Genomic DNA, 21,260 nt, shown 5'->3' with positions numbered 1-21,260 from the left:
GTCTGTGCTTGCCATTATCTTTACTGGTTCTTCTCTTTATGATGCTCCATACATTTTCAATAAAAGACAGATCTGTACTGCAGGCAGGCCAGTTAAGCACACATACTCTGTCTTTAAAGCCCGGCTGTGTGCAGAATGAGGCCTGGCAATTTCTTACTAAAATAATCAGCAGCATGTGTCTCGTTAAAATACCAATATATACCTCTGCGTCAATGGTACCTTCACACATGTGCAAGTCATTAATGCCTGTGTGTACTGATGCATCCCCATATCATAAGAGGTGTGGCTTTTGCTGATTAAAGTCTGGATGGTCCTTTATGCACAAGGAACAAGACATTCATACATATTTTTCCATTTTCAGACATTTAAGCTTTTGCAGCAGCAAAACAAAGTTTAGTTGCAGATCTTATGTGAAAAAGATTGTTGAGGACTGCAGTATCATGCTTGAAAATTGCAGTATGCGCTAGCATATATTGAAGCTGTCTTCTGACTAGGGATGTCCAGATCACGTTTTTTTGTTTCCGATCCCTAATTTTGATCCCGATCCGATACCGATTCTCAAACCGATACTTGTATTTTCTAGATATTGTCTAGATAAGAACTAGATAACACTGTTTACACAGTGCACACTTCAAGTACATTACAGTTATTCAAATTAATCCAATGTACATGTTTAACAACTGAATAGCTCTGCAGTGCTGTAGAAAAAAAATTGCCTGCATCCAAGCTATTGCTTAATGTTCTTTTACAAAATAAAAGTAAACAAACCTAGTGCAGCATTGTAGTAAAAATGAAGTGAGATAATTACAGTTTCACTTTGAACTTTATATTCAAAGAACATAATTCTGTTTAATGCAGTGATACACTAAAAATGAACAAAAATACCACTCACAAGTGGTGTAGCAGCTTAACTTGAATATAAAAAAAACAAATAAGTTACTTAACAGCATTACAGTAAAACCTGAATGCCAAAATAAAATAGAAAGTCACTCTTTTGTTATGAAGGAAAGCCAGTTCTTAAAGTGCTTGTATTGTGACAATGGTTTGATGGACGTTTCTATGCAAAGTGAGTGTGTTTTTACCCTTTGGGGCTTCCATAGTGCATGGGATAGCGTGCTCGGCTCTAGCTGTCCGCGATTCAGTACAGTAACAGAAGAAGTTAATAAAGTGTTTTGCTCCTGACAATTTGTGAATATACCGTGTATTTATTTCTTTATTAAGCAAGTGCATCACTACGACGCTCGGTTACATAACTAAGCCAATCAGAGTGCTTGATACTGAGATGTCGTTCAGTCTTGTAACACGTAAACTCGTAAAAGCTGTATGTTATGGTCCTGAAGTTTTCATACTCGGATTAACAGTTATTGTTTTGTAAACCGGAGTGATCCTTGACTCACACACCATATAAACAGTAAAATTCTACAGTAATGAACGCAGCTCTGCTCCTACCGCCTCATGAAATGCTCGCATTGCAGACATTACACCGCTGTTGGACTCGTTTCACTTTCCAATTTAAAGTATTTCCACACAGCGGACATGCTGACGTAAAACAAAAGATCGGGTTATGATCGGCATTAGTAAAGCCGATTTCCGATCAGTTAAAAATGCCTTGATCGGCCCCGATTCCGATCTTTGAGACAGCTCTTGTTACAGATTACACAGAACATATGATTTATCCAACATAAAATACATTTTTATAATTACTTTATTGCTTTTTAAATATCAAATTAGTAATTTTGAACTGATTTTACATGCGTCATAAGCATATATCACAGACACCTTAATGCCGACATGCACATACTTTCTGACTGCAGTATGTGCTAGTATGCACTAGCATATATTGCAGCTGTCTTATGACAGTTACAGATTACACAGAACATATGATTTATCCAACATAAAATACATTTTTTCTCCCCTTTTTCTCCCCCTTTAGCGTGTCCAATTGCCCAATTGCGTCATGCTTCCTCTCCGCCTATGCCGATCCCTGCTCTGACTGAGGAGATCGAAGCTAACCCACTCCCCCTCCGACACGTGGGACAGCAAGCCGTTTGCATCTTATCACCCACACATTGACGAGTGTTGTGCCACCTAGCGTTGTGTACGGAGAGACGCACCCTAAGAGCACTCTTTCCTCATCTCTGTGTAGGCGCCTCTAATCAGCCAGCAGAGGTAAAAATTGCACCAGTCTGACAGAGAGAGAGAGACCCATATCCGGCTTAGTCCCGCCCATCTGAACAACAGGGCGATCGGCAAGGCAGAGCTGAGATTTGATACGATGTATTCGAGATCCCAGCTCTGGTTCCAACGTGTGTTTTTACCGCTGTGCCACCTGAGCGGCATAAAATACATTTTTATAATTACTTTTTTGCTTTTTAAATATCAAATTAGTATTTTGAACTGATTTTACATGCATCGTAAGCATATATCACAGACACCTTAATGCCGACATGCACATACTTTCTGACTGCAGGCAAACTGTCTAGCAGAAATTAAGCCATATTGCTTAAAATCTAGTCATTTCAAAGTCACTCGGTCAATACACAAGTCGTGTTCTAAATATTACCTAATTGGGGAGGCACAGTGTCTCAGTGGATAGCTCTGTCGCCTCACAGCAAGAAGGTCCTAGCTTCGGTTCTCAGGTGGAACGGTCTGGGTTCTTTGTGGACTTTGCATGTTGCCCCCCCTTGTCTGTGTGGGTTTCCTCCAGGTGCTTCGGTTTTCTCCCACAGTCCGAAGACATGCAGTCAGGTGAATTGGAACTACTGAAATTTGCCCTGTGTGTGTGTGTGTGTATGTGTGTGTGATGTGTGTGTGATGCACTTGTGACCTGTCCAGGTGCTTTCTGCTGCCCAGTGAGTCTGACCCAACAAAGTGTAAAAAATGATGTTTAAATCCTAACAAACACACAAACAAACAAACCTGATAAGGGATTCACACAGGTTAATTTAACAGACTTGTTTTTGAGGTATTCTAAATTATTAAACATAGCCCAGCAGGTAGCAAATTTAAAAATGTTGGGCATAACAGATCTCCAGGTTTATGTAACTGATATGTGTAGCTGTGTGTGAGTCCAAAATGGTTCCTTTGGAAATATTCCCAGCAGTCCCAGCTATACAGCATGACACAGCTTTTCAATAATAGGGACTTTGGATGATGTGAAGATAACATCCATTACCATGAACTGTTGTGCTGCTTTATGCTTTATGATCTCTGAGTCAGAGATAATTAAGGGGGGGGGCTTTTTGAGGGACTTTTTGCTTTGATAATGAAAGTGAAAGTGAAACTCTCTAATGCAGTTACAGAAATGCAGGACTGAACTGGATTCTGCTCTGCCAGCTCCTCTTCACAAGATGGCTGAGTGGCTACAGAGTATGGAGGCAGTACTGGCTGAGGAACAAGGTGACACCGAAGACCACGCCAGGGTAGCACAAGATGCTAGAGACAAGCAGGCAAAGCTTCAGGTATGTCAGACTGTCAGTTCTGTCTTTTTTTTAGGATCTAAATGCTTATTATGGATCTTTTAATATTTCCAAATATTTCAGCTTTTGCTGGAGGACATGAGTGGTCACTTGGATACCCTTCATGTGTTCTGCAACACAGAGGAGGATGGTTCCTGTAGAGTTCCCGCTGAAAAGCTGGATGAACTTAAGAGACGGTGAGCATGTAAATTCATCCTCTTGCTAATTGTCATAAATACTACTGAAGTCATTAATTACACAGTCAAAACAGTCAAAAAATGTTGTCCAAGGCTTTCGAATACATTGTGTCGAATCTATGCTCTGCCATGCGGCTGGGCTGAGTGGCCACATGAACAACGATTGGCCTGTTGTTCATATAGGGATGGGGTATTAAGCCGGATAGGGACTCCTCATAACTGATGCACTACGACCTCTGCTGGCTGATTGATGGTGCCTGCACAGAAGCAGGGAAAGAGTGTGGGTCAGGGTGTGTCTCTCCGTACACAGGGCTGATTCACATATATGCACTCGCCTAGTGTGGGTGAAAAAATGCATACAGCTGCTGGCCATGTTGGCGGTGGCGTGGGTTAGCTTCGTTCTCCTCAAATCAGAGCGGGGGTTGGAATTAGTGGATAGGAAGAGGACGCAATCGGGCAATTGGATCGCTAAAAAGTCAGGAAAAAATGCATAAACAAAAATAGTTGCTCAGGTGGCGCAGCAGTAAAAACACAAGCTGAAACCAGAGCTGGGATCTCGAAAATACATCGTATCGAATCTCAGCTCTGCCTGCCGGCTAAGGCTGAGCGGCCACATGAACAATGATTGGCCTGTTGTTCAGATATGGGTGGGACTAAGCCTGATGGGGTCTCTCTCCCATGACTGGTGCAATTACGACCTCTGCTGGCTGATTGATGGCGCCTGCACAGAGATGAGAAAAGAGTGCTCTCAGGGTGTTTATCTTCATACACAACGGTGAGCTGCACTGTACTCGTCAAAGTGTAGGTGATAAGATGCATACGGCATGCTGCCCACGTGTCGGAGGGGGCGTGAGTTAGCTTCGTTCTCCTCAATCAGAGCAGGGATTGGCATTGGTGGAGAGGAAGCATGACGCAATCGGGCAATTGGGCGCACTAAAATGTCGGGAGAAAAAAAGGGCAGAAAATGCATAACCAAATATATATATATATATATATATATATATATATATATATGTATATATAAAAAGAGAGAATGTTGTCCAATAATCATTTAAACTATGCAAGCTGTTATCTTACACTAATGTAAACAAATGATTTCTGTAGTTTCACCAATGCCAGAGTGACGGCAAAGTACCACGGCATCAAGCTGGAGTTCCAGGAGCATTATCACCATGTCTATGAGCTCCTCGGCCAATTCAACGGCAAGCTGAACATTTGGAGAGGACCCTATGGCTCTGAGGAGAACGTGCTCTCCTTGCTGCAAGACTGGACAGTATGTCATGTATTTGTATTTAAAGGGTTAAAGTTGCATAGCCAGTCCAACTATGAAGCCTTTGTTTACATTAAAACAAACATAAAGATAACGATATAACCTAAAATTGAACCTAATACAGTAAATGATGTTGTGTTTATAAAATTAAGTTTATATTTATGCATACTTCATTAGGATACAATTGAGAAGCAAGACCTGGAGACGATGTTAAAAGCAGCACTTCATAAGCTGGAACAAACTGCCAGCACTTACACTAGCAAGGCAGCCCTGGGTAAGTGAATCCACTACACACACACCACAACAGACAACCATGTACAGTATTTTTTATGTAAAAGCATCTCCAGTGATGAGCATCAAGGAGATCAAGCAACTAGCAATATCTCAGTCAATATGTTTTATTTTTTATTTTTTTATTTTAAGCAAAAAAGTGACAAACCCAAGTACTTTTTGTGGTACCTTTTTGTAGACCAATCATTTGTGTAACTAGTTCCACTTCCATTTATGTCATGATAAACCTAAACCTGGAAAATTAAATTGTGATGTAGTTAGGGCTGGACGATATGGCTAAAATTTATACCACGATATAACTCCTAATTTCGGTCGATACGATATAATTCCGATATGGATATGAATAATACAAATGTCAGAAAAACTGCCAGGAACACCAACATTGAAAGGCTGTACCTGCGAACCTCTGAAAAATGTATTTGCAAAGTCTATGAAATCTCACCCTTTACAACTACATAATATTTTAGAAATAATAATAATAATAATACAAATATATTAGCTTTCACCTTTTACTTGTATTCAGCATTTGTATACAGACAAAAACACGACATCATTCTCAAATAAACATAAGCTTTGACAATATGTAATATAATATATTAACATATCACCAGAGGTGGAAAGAGTACTAAAATATTGTACTCAAGTAAAAGTACTATTACTTTAATGAATTTTTACTTAAGTACGAGTAAAGTTACTAGTCTAAAAATCTACTCAAATAAAAGGTAACTCATTTAAAATATACTCAGAGTAAACGTTACTTAGTTACTTTATTAACGGGGGGGGGGGGGGGGGGGGGGGGGGGGGGGGGGTCTCTTCTGTGTAATGCAAACAGGACAAGTGGATATAAATCTCACAATAGTTGTTTTTAATTCAAATATAATAGAAGAAACATGTTGATACAACATTTAAAACATTTAGGGATGTGTAATGTGTCATTTTACTCCCATAAAACATTTTTAAACTGTACAGTATAACCACTAGTGATGTGCCGTAGAATTATTTGAATCTATTGAACGGCCCTTTAAACTGAAATGAAGGAATCGATTCGCGCTTTATGTATATATACGACTCTTTAAAAATAACCGAGACAAAAGATCCGACTCCTTGTCGCAGAATTCACTGCAGCAGTTTCCCAGACGCGATTTCTTTAGCGTTTATTATTTTACTCAGTAACGGATCTTATTTAAAATGTAGCGAATTACAATTCTTAATACAAAACATACTTAAGTATAAGTAAAACTACAGGCTGTGAAATCTACTTCAAAAAGTATAAGTAAACAAAAGAGTACACTCAATTACAGTAACGCGAGTAAATGTAATTCGTTACTTTCCACCTCTGGTCTTAACTAACTTTAATCCACAACATGGACTGATTATTATTTGTATGTAAACATTTTCGAACAAAAGTGCTCAACCAGGATAAAGAATATAAAAAGTGCTTAAGAGTTGCTGCAGAATTTGCTGCAGCAGATGTTGTGCTTAAAGAATACAGAAAAAAAGAGTCTAGTCTTTCCTCTCATCAACTATTTCTACTGCTTCTTTTTAAACTGTGGATGCTCGTTCACTCACAGCTGTTGAACTCATTTAGCCGCTAATATCCACCGTGTAGTAGGTAGCGGAGTGTAATCAGAGCGGTAACGCTGAGCACTGGCTTCGTGCCTGTGGCGTTCGTCATCACGCACTGACGTATGCATATCGATCGAATTTGTTTAAAAATCATATCACCGTTATTGAAACATTTTCTATCGCGATATATATCGATATCGAATTACTGTCCAGCACTAGATGTAGTTACTCTACAGAATAGTTTCCGAAGCTTCTCAGCTTAAGCCATTCTTGCTGTTCTCTGACCTATTTTATCAACATGACCCTTTTGGCCCATGTAACTGCTGCTCACTGTATGTTTTTAGTTTTTTCCACAGAATTCTGTGGGAATGTTTCTGAAATACTTAAACCACCCTGTCTGGCACCATCAAGCATACCATGGTCAAAGTCATCCAGATCACATTTCCCCCATTTTTGAGATTTGATGTGAATATTAAATAGGGCTGGCACCGATCTGATACTCGGTGTCGGTCCGATATTGGCCCAAATCACTGGATCGGATATCGGAAGGAAAAAAATGTGTAATCCGATCCGATACTCTTGCTTAATGTAAATAACACTTAATGTAAATAAGGCCATTGTTTGTCTGTAAAGCAAGTAACACACGAAAATACGTTCCAACAGAGTGTTGTAAAATAATTCAATGTTCAAACATTATAGTGGGGTTTCATGAGAACGCTACTTTAATGTCACACGTGCTCAGCGCAAACACAGAACAACATAGCACAGCCGGAGACTATCATTTTCTAATCTCTTCCCCACACACTCGCTCCCTATACCCTAGTATTGTACACTTAACATTCTTAAAGGGCCAGACAATATACAGTGTATCACAAAAGTGAGTACACCCCTCACATTTCTGCAAATATTTCATTATATCTTTTCATGGGACAACACTATAGACATGAAACTTGGATATAACTTAGAGTAGTCAGTGTACAGCTTGTATGGCAGTGTAGATTTACTGTCTTCTGAAAATAACTCAACACACAGCCATTAATGTCTAAATAGCTGGCAACATAAGTGAGTACACCCCACAGTGAACATGTCCAAATTGTGCCCAAATGTGTCGTTGTCCCTCCCTGGTGTCATGTGTCAAGGTCCCAGGTGTAAATGGGGAGCAGGGCTGTTAAATTTGGTGTTTTGGGTACAATTCTCTCATACTGGCCACTGGATATTCAACATGGCACCTCATGGCAAAGAACTCTCTGAGGATGTGAGAAATAGAATTGTTGCTCTCCACAAAGATGGCCTGGGCTATAAGAAGATTGCTAACACCCTGAAACTGAGCTACAGCATGGTGGCCAAGGTCATACAGCGGTTTTCCAGGACAGGTTCCACTCGGAACAGGCTTCGCCGGGGTCGACCAAAGAAGTTGAGTCCACGTGTTCGGCGTCATATCCAGAGGTTGGCTTTAAAAAATAGACACATGAGTGCTGCCAGCATTGCTGCAGAGGTTGAAGATGTGGGAGGTCAGCCTGTCAGTGCTCAGACCATACGCCGCACACTGCATCAACTCGGTCTGCATGGTCGTCATCCCAGAAGGAAGCTGACGCACAAGAAAGCCAGCAAACAGTTTGCTGAAGACAAGCAGTCCAAGAACATGGATTACTGGAATGCCCTGTGGTCTGACGAGACCAAGATAAACTTGTTTGGCTCAGATGGTGTCCAGCATGTGTGGCGGCGCCCTGGTGAGAAGTACCAAGACAACTGTATCTTGCCTACAGTCAAGCATGGTGGTGGTAGCATCATGGTCTTGGGCTGCATGAGTGTTGCTGGCACTGGGGAGCTGCAGTTCATTGAGGGAAACATGAATTCCAACATGTACTGTGACATTCTGAAACAGAGCATGATCCCCTCCCTTCGAAAACTGGGCCTCATGGCAGTTTTCCAACAGGATAACGACCCCAAACACAACCTCCAAGATGACAACTGCCTTGCTGAGGAAGCTGAAGGTAAAGGTGATGGACTAAACCCAATTGAGCACCTGTGGCGCATCCTCAAGTGGAAGGTGGAGGAGTTCAAGGTGTCTAACATCCACCAGCTCCGTGATGTCATCATGGAGGAGTGGAAGAGGATTCCAGTAGCAACCTGTGCAGCTCTGGTGAATTCCATGCCCAGGAGGGTTAAGACAGTGCTGGATAATAATGGTGGTCACACAAAATATTGACACTTTGGGCACAATTTGGACATGTTCACTGTGGGGTGTACTCACTTATGTTGCCAGCTATTTAGACATTAATGGCTGTGTGTTGAGTTATTTTCAGAAGACAGTAAATCTACACTGCTATACAAGTTGTACACTGACTACTCTAAGTTATATCCAAGTTTTATTTCTATAGTGTTGTCCCATGAAAAGATATAATGAAATATTTGCAGAAATGTGAGGGGTGTACTCACTTTTGTGATACACTGTATATGTAATCCACGTTACATGACAAGTGTTGTTTATTGCTGCTCAAGCTTGATGACATCATTAACATGTGCCACTGATCTACAACTCATCTGCAACAGCCATTCAGAAACTAAAACAAACTGATCTACTTAACTTTTAGCATTTAAAAAAGCATTTTTAGCATCTTCTACTGCCACATCTAAAAACACTGTTTAAACAATAATAATCGCTTTATAAATGATAAATCGGACCTGGATAAATCGGTCTTGTCCTGGTTTGGAGATCTCTCACATCCTTAACGACTAATATACTAAAAACGTGACAGAACTTTTAACGAAAAAAACACAACTCTGCGTCAATTCTAATTGGTCCATCGCATTTGATTGACATCCACATCTTCCAATTGTAGACACTTTTGTCAAACAAGTCAAAAATGCTGCTAAAAGTTCTGTGTGTAAAAGTTTAAATAAAAACAGCAGTTTTGCATAACTGTGATGATGTAGGTTATGTATTTATTCCAGTCTGAGCATTGTTATTTTGGTAGCTAGTTTAACCATGGTGCATTGAGACATGTATTATTACTGCTTAGTTGTTTGAGAGGAGAAATGACGATATCGGATTGATATCGATATCGGCAGATACTCAATTTGCAGTATCGGTATTGGACATAAAAAAGTGGTATCGAGCCAGCCCTAATATTAACTAAAGATCTTGCCTGGTGTCTGTTTGAGTTAATGCATTGTGCCACTGCAACATGACTATCCAGTAACTATATCAATAACCAGCTTACATTTATAGTAAGTTGGTTTAATTGGAAGTCTTGGTAAGGTATTATAAGCAATACCTCATTTTCTTTTTTTTACGCAGCTGAGGATTCTGGGAGGGTGAGCAGACTGGTGAAAGAAGCAGAAACTAAAGTGAAAGTCAGCACAGAGGATGCAAATTCTGTGAGGGACATCATGGACCGTGTGCTGACTGCATGGAAGTCCTACAAAAATTACTCCGCCTCACTACAGATCTTCCTGGAACAGCAGGGACGGTCAGAGATGGAAACAGAGGTGCTGAATAAACAAGTTTATGATTTGCATCTAGTGGGTGTTAACAAATTGTAGTAAATTTAAGCTGCCTTGTGTATACGTAGTTGTGGTGGTAGTGTGGAAGCCAGTCTTTCCGTTTCTACACTTATTACACGTGATGTGTACCAGAACAGATGCATGTGTTTAGCAAAAGTTATCAAACCATATGTGCATTGTTGTAGAAAATTAAACTGTTTAGGTACAGTGGTCCTAATAATTGTCAATGACAGTTTAAGCTTCACCTCATGATAATGGCTTAGTTAATACAACTTTTTTCCCCATCTACAGTAGACCCTTGAGTAACGGACGGTTTACCATACGAACATTTTGGGTTACGAATCAAAATTCTTGAAACACGTGACTTCACGAACACGTTCACTCCGACCGTCTCTCTTTCTATATATATATATATATATATATATATATATATATACACAGTGAGCGAACATTCTGACATTTTCTCAATTTCCATATTCAAAATAAAATACACGTATAGAATGATAAAAAAAAAATAGAAGGTGCTTGGTTCTATTATGCTTGCCCTCCATCGCTGAGATCCGAATTTCAAACACAGACATGTTTGGCTATGTCTGAGGAGGAATGACCGTAGCCCTGCAATGTGTTGTCACCCTAAACCTGGTATTCCTGCCCTGTGCCCAGTGTTTTCTGGTGGAACCGGACCTGCCGCAACCCTGACCAGGATAAAAGGTTGATGAAAGGGAATTTAAATGAAATAAAATAAAGCAACAATGAAAAATACACAAAATAATGCACTATATGGCCAAATATTTGTGGACTCTTGATGCCTAAACATCACATCCAAACTGATGGAAATTATTATGGCATATAACAGTTTGCGAGCCTAACACCCTCCACTCTTTTACTAGGTTTTAAGAGTGGCACGGTGGCTAAGTGGGTAGCACTGTCGCCTCACAGCAAAAAGGTCCTGGGTTTGATCCCCTGGTGGGGCGGTCTGGGTCCTTTCTGTGTGGAATTTGCATGTTCTCCCCGTGTCTGCGTGGGTTTCCTCCAGGTGCTCCGGTTTCCTCCCACAGTCCAAAGTTCGATATAACCTTGTGAACTGAAGAATCTTGTGTAATGAGTAACTTCCTTACTGTCATGAATGTAAACAAAGTGTAAAACATGATGTTAAAATCCTAATAAACAAATAAACAAACTAGGTTTTAAACATGAATACAGAAAGTTAGTTACATCCAGTTATTAAAAGCGTTAGTAAGGTCGGGCAGTTTTCCAGTCCTAAAAATACTGGATAGGGCCAACGGTTTGTGGAAATCCATATTATTACCTAGCTAATACCTAGCTATGCATACATTTGTTGGGTTTTCATTGGACTCCCTAGTTTTAGTGAGAAAACTATAAAACCACAGCATTTACATTTTCAGCATTTATCAGACGCCTTTATCCAAAGCGACTTACATTACAGTTACAGTACACAGTCTGAGCAATTGAGGGTTAAGGACCTTGCTCAAGGGCCCAACAGCAGCATGACACTTTTTTAAAGAAATGTCAGTTAAAATTTTTTTTAGACTTGTTAATGTGCATCAAGCTCTGACCTAGCCGAATCTAGCGTGTTAGAAATAAATTGGAATGCTGACTGAGAACCAGGCATCACAAAAAAATCACTGTCCAGCCTCCTTACTAATGCTCCTGTGATTAAACTAAGCAAAACTACTACAGTTTTGTGTCAGAATTTAGTGTGAAGCCTTTTCAGAAAAGGCTCAGATGCTGGATTAGTAATCAGAAGGTGGCTTGTTCAATCCCCACTACTGCCAAGTTGCCACTGTTGGGCCCCTGAGCAAGACTCTTAAACCTCAATTGCATAAATTGTATTGTCATAATATGGATAAAGGCCACAAATGTAAATGTAATGTAAATGTACAGTATTGATGCTTTGTTTGGGTGTATGAGAAGTATTTCTGGACGTGTGGTGTATTAAGTTTTGGGACAATCCATAGTGTTAATTAATCATAGAACTGCTTTTGTCATGTTTGTGTCATACTGCAGGCATCCCATGACTTGTCGGAGTGGAGTTCTCAGCAGGCCCAGCTGAATGAAATAGGCTACTACCTGATTGGGGTGACCGACAGCTCTACCAGCTCCTCCCTGGCGAATGAGCTCAGTAAACTGAATAGGAGGTGGGCCGACTTCATCAAGCGGACCAAGTTTGTGAGTACCCAGGACGGAGTGTGTCTTAAAGCTGCCCAATGTGCTATTAGACCACATTATGACCACATTTTCTTTATTAGAAAAACTTATTAGGGCTCTGGTCTCTCATTTAGTCAATGTTTTAGTATTTCATTGTATTCTTTGCAGGTGGTGGGTTCTCAGCAGTCCAGCGGTGCAGCTCCAAGCGCACAGGCCGTTCAAAGGCTGATGCAGGAAGCCGGGTGGACGCTGAGAGAGGGTGTGGAGGTGTCTTCTGGAGCTCTGCACGCATATAGAAAGAAACTGCAGGTATGCCAGGCCTAAATTCATTTTGAACACTATGAGTACAGCAGAATAAGGATACCTGTTTTATATTGGTGCAGGTGATAATTTAGTTGTATATAACACAAGTGACAGGTTAGATCCCTGCTTATGGTGACTGTCTGTGTAGCATTTGGCATATTTTCTGCATATATGTGATTTCTGTATTGTTTTTTTTGTCGCACCATAGCATGAAGTGGTAACAAAAGATAACTCAATAAAAAATACTGGTGTATTGCTAATTAAAGTAATTTAAGCCCAATTGTGAACTGTGTGTATGTATATATATACAGTGTATCACAAAAGTGAGTACACCCCTCACATTTCTGCAAATATTTCATTATATCTTTTCATGGGACAACACTATAGACATGAAACTTGGATATAACTTAGAGTAGTCAGTGTACAGCTTGTATAGCAGTGTAGATTTACTGTCTTCTGAAAATAACTCAACACACAGCCATTAATGTCTAAATAGCTGGCAACATAAGTGAGTACACCCCACAGTGAACATGTCCAAATTGTGCCCAAATGTGTCGTTGTCCCTCCCTGGTGTCATGTGTCAAGGTCCCAGGTGTAAATGGGGAGCAGGGCTGTTAAATTTGGTGTTTTGGGTACAATTCTCTCATACTGGCCACTGGATATTCAACATGGCACCTCATGGCAAAGAACTCTCTGAGGATGTGAGAAATAGAATTGTTGCTCTCCACAAAGATGGCCTGGGCTATAAGAAGATTGCTAACACCCTGAAACTGAGCTACAGCATGGTGGCCAAGGTCATACAGCGGTTTTCCAGGACAGGTTCCACTCGGAACAGGCTTCGCCAGGGTCGACCAAAGAAGTTGAGTCCACGTGTTCGGCGTCATATCCAGAGGTTGGCTTTAAAAAATAGACACATGAGTGCTGCCAGCATTGCTGCAGAGGTTGAAGACGTGGGAGGTCAGCCTGTCTGTGCTCAGACCATACGCCGCACACTGCATCAACTCGGTCTGCATGGTCGTCACAAGAAAGCCAGCACAAGAAAGCCAGCAAACAGTTTGCTGAAGACAAGCAGTCCAAGAACATGGATTACTGGAATGCCCTGTGGTCTGACGAGACCAAGATATACTTGTTTGGCTCAGATGGTGTCCAGCATGTGTGGCGGCGCCCTGGTAAGAAGTACCAAGACAACTGTATCTTGCCTACAGTCAAGCATGGTGGTGGTAGCATCATGGTCTTGGGCTGCATGAGTGTTGCTGGCACTGGGGAGCTGCAGTTCATTGAGGGAAACATGAATTCCAACATGTACTGTGACATTCTGAAACAGAGCATGATCCCCTCCCTTCGAAAACTGGGCCTCATGGCAGTTTTCCAACAGGATAACGACCCCAAACACAACCTCCAAGATGACAACTGCCTTGCTGAGGAAGCTGAAGGTAAAGGTGATGGACTAAACCCAATTGAGCACCTGTGGCGCATCCTCAAGTGGAAGGTGGAGGAGTTCAAGGTGTCTAACATCCACCAGCTCCGTGATGTCATCATGAAGGAGTGGAAGAGGATTCCAGTAGCAACCTGTGCAGCTCTGGTGAATTCCATGCCCAGGAGGGTTAAGGCAGTGCTGGATAATAATGGTGGTCACACAAAATATTGACACTTTGGGCACAATTTGGACATGTTCACTGTGGGGTGTACTCACTTATGTTGCAGCTATTTAGACATTAATGGCTGTGTGTTGAGTTATTTTCAGAAGACAGTAAATCTACACTGCTATACAAGTTGTACACTGACTACTCTAAGTTATATCCAAGTTTCATGTCTATAGTGTTGTCCCATGAAAAGATATAATAAAATATTTGCAGAAATGTGAGGGGTGTACTCACTTTTGTGATACACTGTATATAAAACTTTGTATAATTATTAGACTCTAAGTGATGTCTGAGTATTTTAAAGCACTGTATGTGTAAACCTCATTTTTGTACAGCACTTCAACACTGCTCATCTGTGCCCTATGCTCTCACTTAAAGATGCAGAAATTCTGGTTCATCCATTCATTTTGTCCCGTTTAGATTACAGCAATGCCCTTTTCATTGGCTTACCCAACAAAATGATACAGTCTGCTTGAAGCTCTGCTGCCTGAATTCTTTCCTATTTTAAAAAATCAGCTTATATTCCCCCCCTTAATTCTCCCAAATCAACTGCACTGGCAACCTGTACCACTCCATATTAAGTTTCCAGATTCCCTCAATGGTCTGGCTCTATTCTGTTTATCAGAACTTCTACACCCCTAATATCTTGCACTGTTACGTTGGTCTTCGGATAGTAGTCTTTTGTCCGTTCCAAAATTCAGATTAGTTACTGTCAGTGGCAGATCAGTTAGCATTATGGCACCCAAGCTGTGGAACTCGTTATCACAAGGAAGAACTATAACAAATGCATCTTGTCGCTCAGGTGGCTAGCGCACCAGAGTTGGTGTTTCGAAAACATCATATCGAATCTCAGCTCTGCCTTTCGACTGGGCTGGGCGTCAGCATGAACAACGATTGGCTGTTGTTCAGGGTTAGGGGTAAAAAGTCAGATCATAGGTCCTCATAACTGGTGCAACTGTGGCCCCTGCTGGCTGACTGATGGCGCCTGCACAGGGCTGAGCAATAATGCTGATGGGGGTGTGGCCCTCCGTACACAGTGCTCGTCGGTGTATGAACTTGACTCGTGCAGGTGAAAAATGCAGTCTGTACTGACTGCACGTGCCGGAGGGGGCGTATGTCAGTTGAGAGGCGTTCTCAGTCAGCGGTGAAGGGTCGAATCAGTATAGAGGATGCATTCAGGGTAATTGGACACGACTAGATTAGGGGGGAAAATTGGGGAAAAAAGTGGAAAAAATTATTTAAAAAAAAAAAACTAAAACAAATGCATCTTAGCCTTCTGCAGCCTGCTGCATGTAGTTATTTCTACATGTTGCAAAAAGTAAACAATAAGTAAAGTCTGAATTGAAAAGGAACTTGTATGTTACTGTAAAATTAATGTTACTGCATCACTTTTTGAGCCACCAACACTCACAGAAATAACAGAAGCCAATTTGATGGGGTATTTAAACTTGACATTGCCTTAACATGCAAATCTTTGTACCAGGTTATTGCTTGTTTATATGGTTGGAACGATGCCAAGAATGTGTCTGCCACACCCTCATATGCTGCACTACTGTCATCTGATCATATGATCTTGTGCCTAATTTTACATTTGCAAAAGAAGTAAGATTTTTAACAAGTTGATTTACTATCTTTTTTTTTTTGCCCTGTGCAACAATGTATCCAGGTTATGACAAAGAAAATGTCAGAGGTGGATCTGGACGTTTTGTCTCCATCTCCAGGACTCAGTGCGGAGGCTCTGCAGAAGCTTAAGCAGACATTTTCAGAGGTGATACTTACTACTTAATAATACAGTCCTACGTTAATAATGGCTGTGCTGTAAATAAGAGGTCTTGTGTCTTCGTGTTACGCAGATGAAGCAGGCTCTGGGTGAGGTAGACCAGGCTTCCAAGAAGCTTCAAAAAGCGGCGTCTTTGCTGGAAGGCAGACTTGCTGAGCTTGGTCACTGGAGCACAGAAGCCATGGAATTCTGCAGACAGTCGAAGGAATGGCAGCAAAAAGGGCGCCAGGGACCTCACGCTAGAGCCAAAGTGAGCATAAAAAACAAGTGTCAGAAACATTTCAGGTACATTTGCATGTTGACAGTTGATTGGGATATGCTTTGGTCTCCAGGCATTGATTAGCAGAGGATTGCAGCTGGAGGGCCAGGTGGTGACTGAGGGACAGGATCTACAGGCTTTGCTGGAAAAACTGCAGAGCTCCGCGCCATTTCTCAGTGTGTGTGCCCTAAAGGACAGAGTAAAGCATGCTGTTGATGAAGCTCAGGTAACCACAAAACATGTCTGTCAGTCAAAATAAATAACACAGATTGTCATGTCATTAACTAAGGCTATGTTTAGACAGCAAAGCAAATCTGATTTATTTCTTAATTTATCCAACTTATAAAATCGTTCTCAACTGACCACTGTGTGGAGTGCATTTGCATTTGTCTGTATTGGCATTAGCCTCTATTTTTTCAGTAAGGGCTGTACATATACACTGCAAGTCAAAAAAACAAACCTATGTACCTTTGCTCATAACTTGGCAAATGTTGATCAACTTTCAAACATTTGTTACTGTTGGAGAGAACAAAGAGGTCATTTTACATATATTACAAAATACACTGATCAGCCATAACATTAAAACCACCTCCTTGTTTCTACACTCACTGTCCATTTTATCAGCTTCACTTACCATATAGAAGCACTTTGTAGTTCTACAATTACTGACTGTAGTCCATCCCTTTCATGCTGTTCTTCAATGGTCAGGACTCTCCCAGGACCACTACAGAGTAGGTATTATTTGGGTGGTGGATCATTCTCAGCACTGCAGTGACACTGACATGGTGGTGGTGTGTTAGTGTGTGTTGTGCTGGTATGAGTGGATAAGACACAGCAATGCTGATGGAATTTTTAAACACCTCACTGTCACTGCTGGATTGAGAATAGAGAAGTCCACCTACCAAAAACATCCAGCCAACAGCACCCTGTGTGCAGCGTCCTGTGACCACTGATGAAGGTCTAGAAGATGACCAACTCAAACAGCAGCAATATGCGTGATCGTCTCTGGCTTTACGTCTACAAGGTGGACCAACTAGGTAGGAGTGTCTAATAGAGTGGACAGTGAGTGGGCACGGTATTTAAAAACTCTATCAGCGCTGCTGTGTCTGATCCACTCATACCAGCACAACACACACTAACACACCACCACCATGTCATTGTCACTGCAGTGCTGAGAATCATCCACCACCTAAATAATACCTGCTCTGTGGGGGTCCTGAACATTGAAGAACAGGGTGAAAGTAGGCTAAAAAGGTATGTAGAGAAACAGATGGACTCCAGTCAGTAATTGTAGAACTACAAAGTGCTCCTATATGGTAAGTGGAGCTGATAAAATGGACAGTGAGTGTAGTAACGAGGAGGTGGTTTTAATGTTATGCCTAATACACTATATGGACAAAGGTATTAGGACACCTACACATTGTACCTTTAGTAGTTTGTACCTGTAGTTTTATGACATCCCTTTCTTTATCTACATGCATCAATATGGAGTAGGTCCCCCTTTGCAGCCATAACAGCTGCTACTCTGCTACTCTGCAGTTACATCAACTCGAATCAATATTCTAAAAAAATGAATTTAGTTTTTTGGTCCTAAAATGGTCTAATTGTCCCTTTCTTTCCATACAGGAGATCATTGAGGTGCTTAGTTCTTTGGGAGTGAAGCGTGAAGGGGAAACTGTAGTTGATCAGCCACCTCCTAAAATTATTGTTTGTGCATATGATGCCCCAGAGCCCCAAGTAGGAACTTTTGAAAAACCAGAGGGTTCCAAAGAGAAAAAAGTTAAAATTGCAACCAAGTATGCAACTACCCCACAGAACGTTTGGCCGCAGGATCAGTCCGGTGTTCATGTAAGAAGTGCTGATGTACAGGTCTTCACGCCCCGTGTTCTGGTCTCATCTTCATCTGCGCCAGAACCACAGATTAGTCAAACCAGGATATCATCAAACAGACCTCAGCAGCTACCAAGCTTATCCACATCTCAAACCACCTACAGCCCTGTCATTCAAACAGCAAACTTGCACCAACAACATGCTGACGGTAAAGCTAAATCCAAGAAATCAAAACTATCTGTTACCCCAAACCAGCCCCTGAAGACATCATGCACGCATGTTAAGACACAAGCTCAGGCTGAGGTGCAGACACAGAGTAGTGTGCGCGGACACACCCAGCAAACTATATCACCCCAAACTCTACAACAAGCCCAGGCCTGGTCGAAAGCTCCCGGTATATACCAAAAACAGCAAAGCCAGGGTAAGGCGTCAGGTCCTGTCTGTGTCCCTGCACAGAGCGAGGTGTATTCCAGAGCACAGGCCATGGCTTGGAGCAGGATGGACAAGGCCAAACAACGGCTGAATCAGCACATCGAGGAGGTCATCACGATTTTCAGCAGCAGTGTCATATCTGTCGAGCAAGCCAGGAGGAAGCAGGTATATACATGAATATTTTCTTTTTTAACCTTGATGTTGTTGTACTGAGTCTTCTACATTTACTGATGTAACATTCATATTAAACATTGTAATAATGTAGATTTAAAGTGTGTTTTCAGTAACTTGATATCTCTTACAATGAGTGATGCTTGTTGAGGGGTAGGATGTTAGTCATTTAGTGCTTGTTATTGTCTATTTGGAGGCTACGACCTGCACTGTTACGAACCTAACAATTGGTCCTTCAGACTCCACATAGACAAAAGTGAACTTGTTGGACATCCCATTTAAAAACTATGGGCATTATTATGGACACGCCCCCACTTTGCACCTATAAAAGCCTCCACTGTACTGTCCACTGTAAGGTCAGGTACTAGAATTGGACTATAGGCTTGTCTTTCAATTGACATCCCAGTTCATTCTTCACAAATTTCACAAACTGACTTGTTGCAAAGGTGGCATCCTATTACAGTACCACACTTGAATTTGTGTTCTGTAGAATGACCCATTATTTCACATATATATGGATGCAGACTGCATGACTCAGGGCTTGCTTTTATATGTCTGTAGCTACGACACTGAATGAAACCCCTGAATCTGCTGTTTAAGAGCTGTGTCCCAATACATGTCCATATAATGTAAATAGACAAAAGTGAACTTGTTGGGCATCCCATTTAAAAACTGTGGGCATTATTATGGACATGCCCCCACTTTTCACCTATTAAAGCCTCCTCTGTACTTAACAGTTGGTTCTTCTGAGGAGCTATTTTACAAGATTTTTGAAGTGTGTTTGCAAATTTTAAATTTGTGTGGTCAGGTACTAAAATTGGACTGGAAGGCTTGTCTTTCAATTGACATGCCAGTTCATGCCATGTCTTTGAGAAGGTTGAGCTCAGGGCTCTGTGCAGGCCACTGGAGGTCGTCCACAATAAACCTGTCAAGCCAAAAAAAGCAACAATAAAAAAAAACTCTTGCTGTTAATCAGTGTTAGTTCTTCTATGATTTATTGTGAATGTTTTGTCTCTAGGGGGCATTACGATGGCTTAATCCAGAGGTGTTAAATGAGTTTCTGCAAGCTGTGGATGCATTAAGTGCTTTTTCTTCTCCAGTCCAGCTCATAGAACTGGAGCATCTCTCTCTGTCTGTCAGACTGCAGTGGGAGGTAGTGAAAATGATGTCATTTACTAATAATAACTGCTTTATGCACCTGGTTGACATTAATTCTAACCAGCAAATGAATGATATGCCCATCTCCCTGGTCGATCCTTAAATAACTCTATAAACATTCAAAAAGTTTCTTGGTATGGGTTTTCATTTGTGATCAGCTGTTCTCATCTTTTTATGTTTTGGGGATGTGCTTTTGATTGCCAAATGGTAATGTAATTATTTACTAACAAGTAACTTCTTTAACTTGAAATCTTATATTTTTGTGAATTTCCTCTTTACTATCTTATTGTTTTGGAATTCTTTCCAATTTTTGTATTAATTATCCACTTATCTGAATTTTCTACCTCTCATTACTCTAAAGGGTGACTGTAAACATGGGCTTCATCATTTTAGACTTTAAGAAGAGTACAAACTGCCCTTATATGCAAGGCTGTAAACACAATACATTCCCAACAAATTACATGACCAGGAGTCTAAAAGAGCATAAATTATTTTCTGAATCAATCAAAGCTCGTGTGCATGTAAGAGGCAGTCAGTACTCTCCCTAAAATAACATTGCATGGGCTGCTGTGTTAAAAGATGCAGTGGCTGGCGTCATGAGTCTTTAAACACATGCTAGCTCTCACCCTCTCAGACCGATAGTGTTTGAGTGATTGAGAAAACTGTGGCTGAAAATTGGCAGCATCTACATTAGGAATGTAATTCCTCACTGTGGCAAAGTTAGATAAATGAAGTCTAAAGATCTGTACTATATGTCTTACTGCCTAGGATGTTCGTTCAGCAATACGGTTCTTTGTGCCTGACTCATGGCAAGAGGCAGAGCGAAGAGAGTCTGTTAACCCGGCTGTTTTGACACATGAAATAAACACTAACAAAGAAATTTCAACATGTGTTCCTGACCAAGTGTGCAGTGAAGAGGTACCTCTAACCCAGCACTTTCTAATTTGCTACCCTGCATGTGTGCATGGCTTCCTGTGTTTCTATTGGCTTTGCTGTTTATTTATTTTGCTAAATATGATTGCATGGGTGCGGGAACATATAGAGTTCAAGGTAAGTGTGCATTATTATTTCTTTATAGGAGGTAATTTGATTCAGTAGTATAAAAAGCCAACTACACTTTAGGCACAACAGTATGGAAACACCCCATCAAAAAATCTAATGGAGCAATTTTAGTCATTCGTTCATAATAGTTGGGTGTAATGAAGCAAACTGTCTATAGACATCAT

General features: G+C 41.0%; 1 protein-coding gene across 1 annotated transcript in view; it reads left to right on the top strand.

Annotated features, from left to right (window-relative positions):
- The window catches only part of syne2a (spectrin repeat containing, nuclear envelope 2a), an 88,299-nt gene that overhangs the window by 34,868 nt on the left and 32,171 nt on the right, over window positions 1–21,260 (top strand). The window contains exons 13-25 of the mRNA XM_063002515.1: window positions 3,297–3,461; window positions 3,543–3,655; window positions 4,760–4,928; window positions 5,103–5,199; window positions 10,084–10,274; window positions 12,318–12,479; window positions 12,627–12,767; window positions 16,071–16,172; window positions 16,258–16,434; window positions 16,517–16,669; window positions 18,070–18,870; window positions 19,895–20,029; window positions 20,803–20,952. Of these exons, the coding sequence (XP_062858585.1) occupies window positions 3,297–3,461; window positions 3,543–3,655; window positions 4,760–4,928; window positions 5,103–5,199; window positions 10,084–10,274; window positions 12,318–12,479; window positions 12,627–12,767; window positions 16,071–16,172; window positions 16,258–16,434; window positions 16,517–16,669; window positions 18,070–18,870; window positions 19,895–20,029; window positions 20,803–20,952 (2,556 nt within the window). The remainder of the gene's footprint in view (window positions 1–3,296; window positions 3,462–3,542; window positions 3,656–4,759; window positions 4,929–5,102; window positions 5,200–10,083; window positions 10,275–12,317; window positions 12,480–12,626; window positions 12,768–16,070; window positions 16,173–16,257; window positions 16,435–16,516; window positions 16,670–18,069; window positions 18,871–19,894; window positions 20,030–20,802; window positions 20,953–21,260) is intronic.

Source organism: Trichomycterus rosablanca, chromosome 9, assembly GCF_030014385.1.
Source record: "Trichomycterus rosablanca isolate fTriRos1 chromosome 9, fTriRos1.hap1, whole genome shotgun sequence".
NCBI lineage: Eukaryota > Metazoa > Chordata > Actinopteri > Siluriformes > Trichomycteridae > Trichomycterus > Trichomycterus rosablanca.
This window is presented reverse-complemented; position numbering and strand designations above follow the sequence as displayed.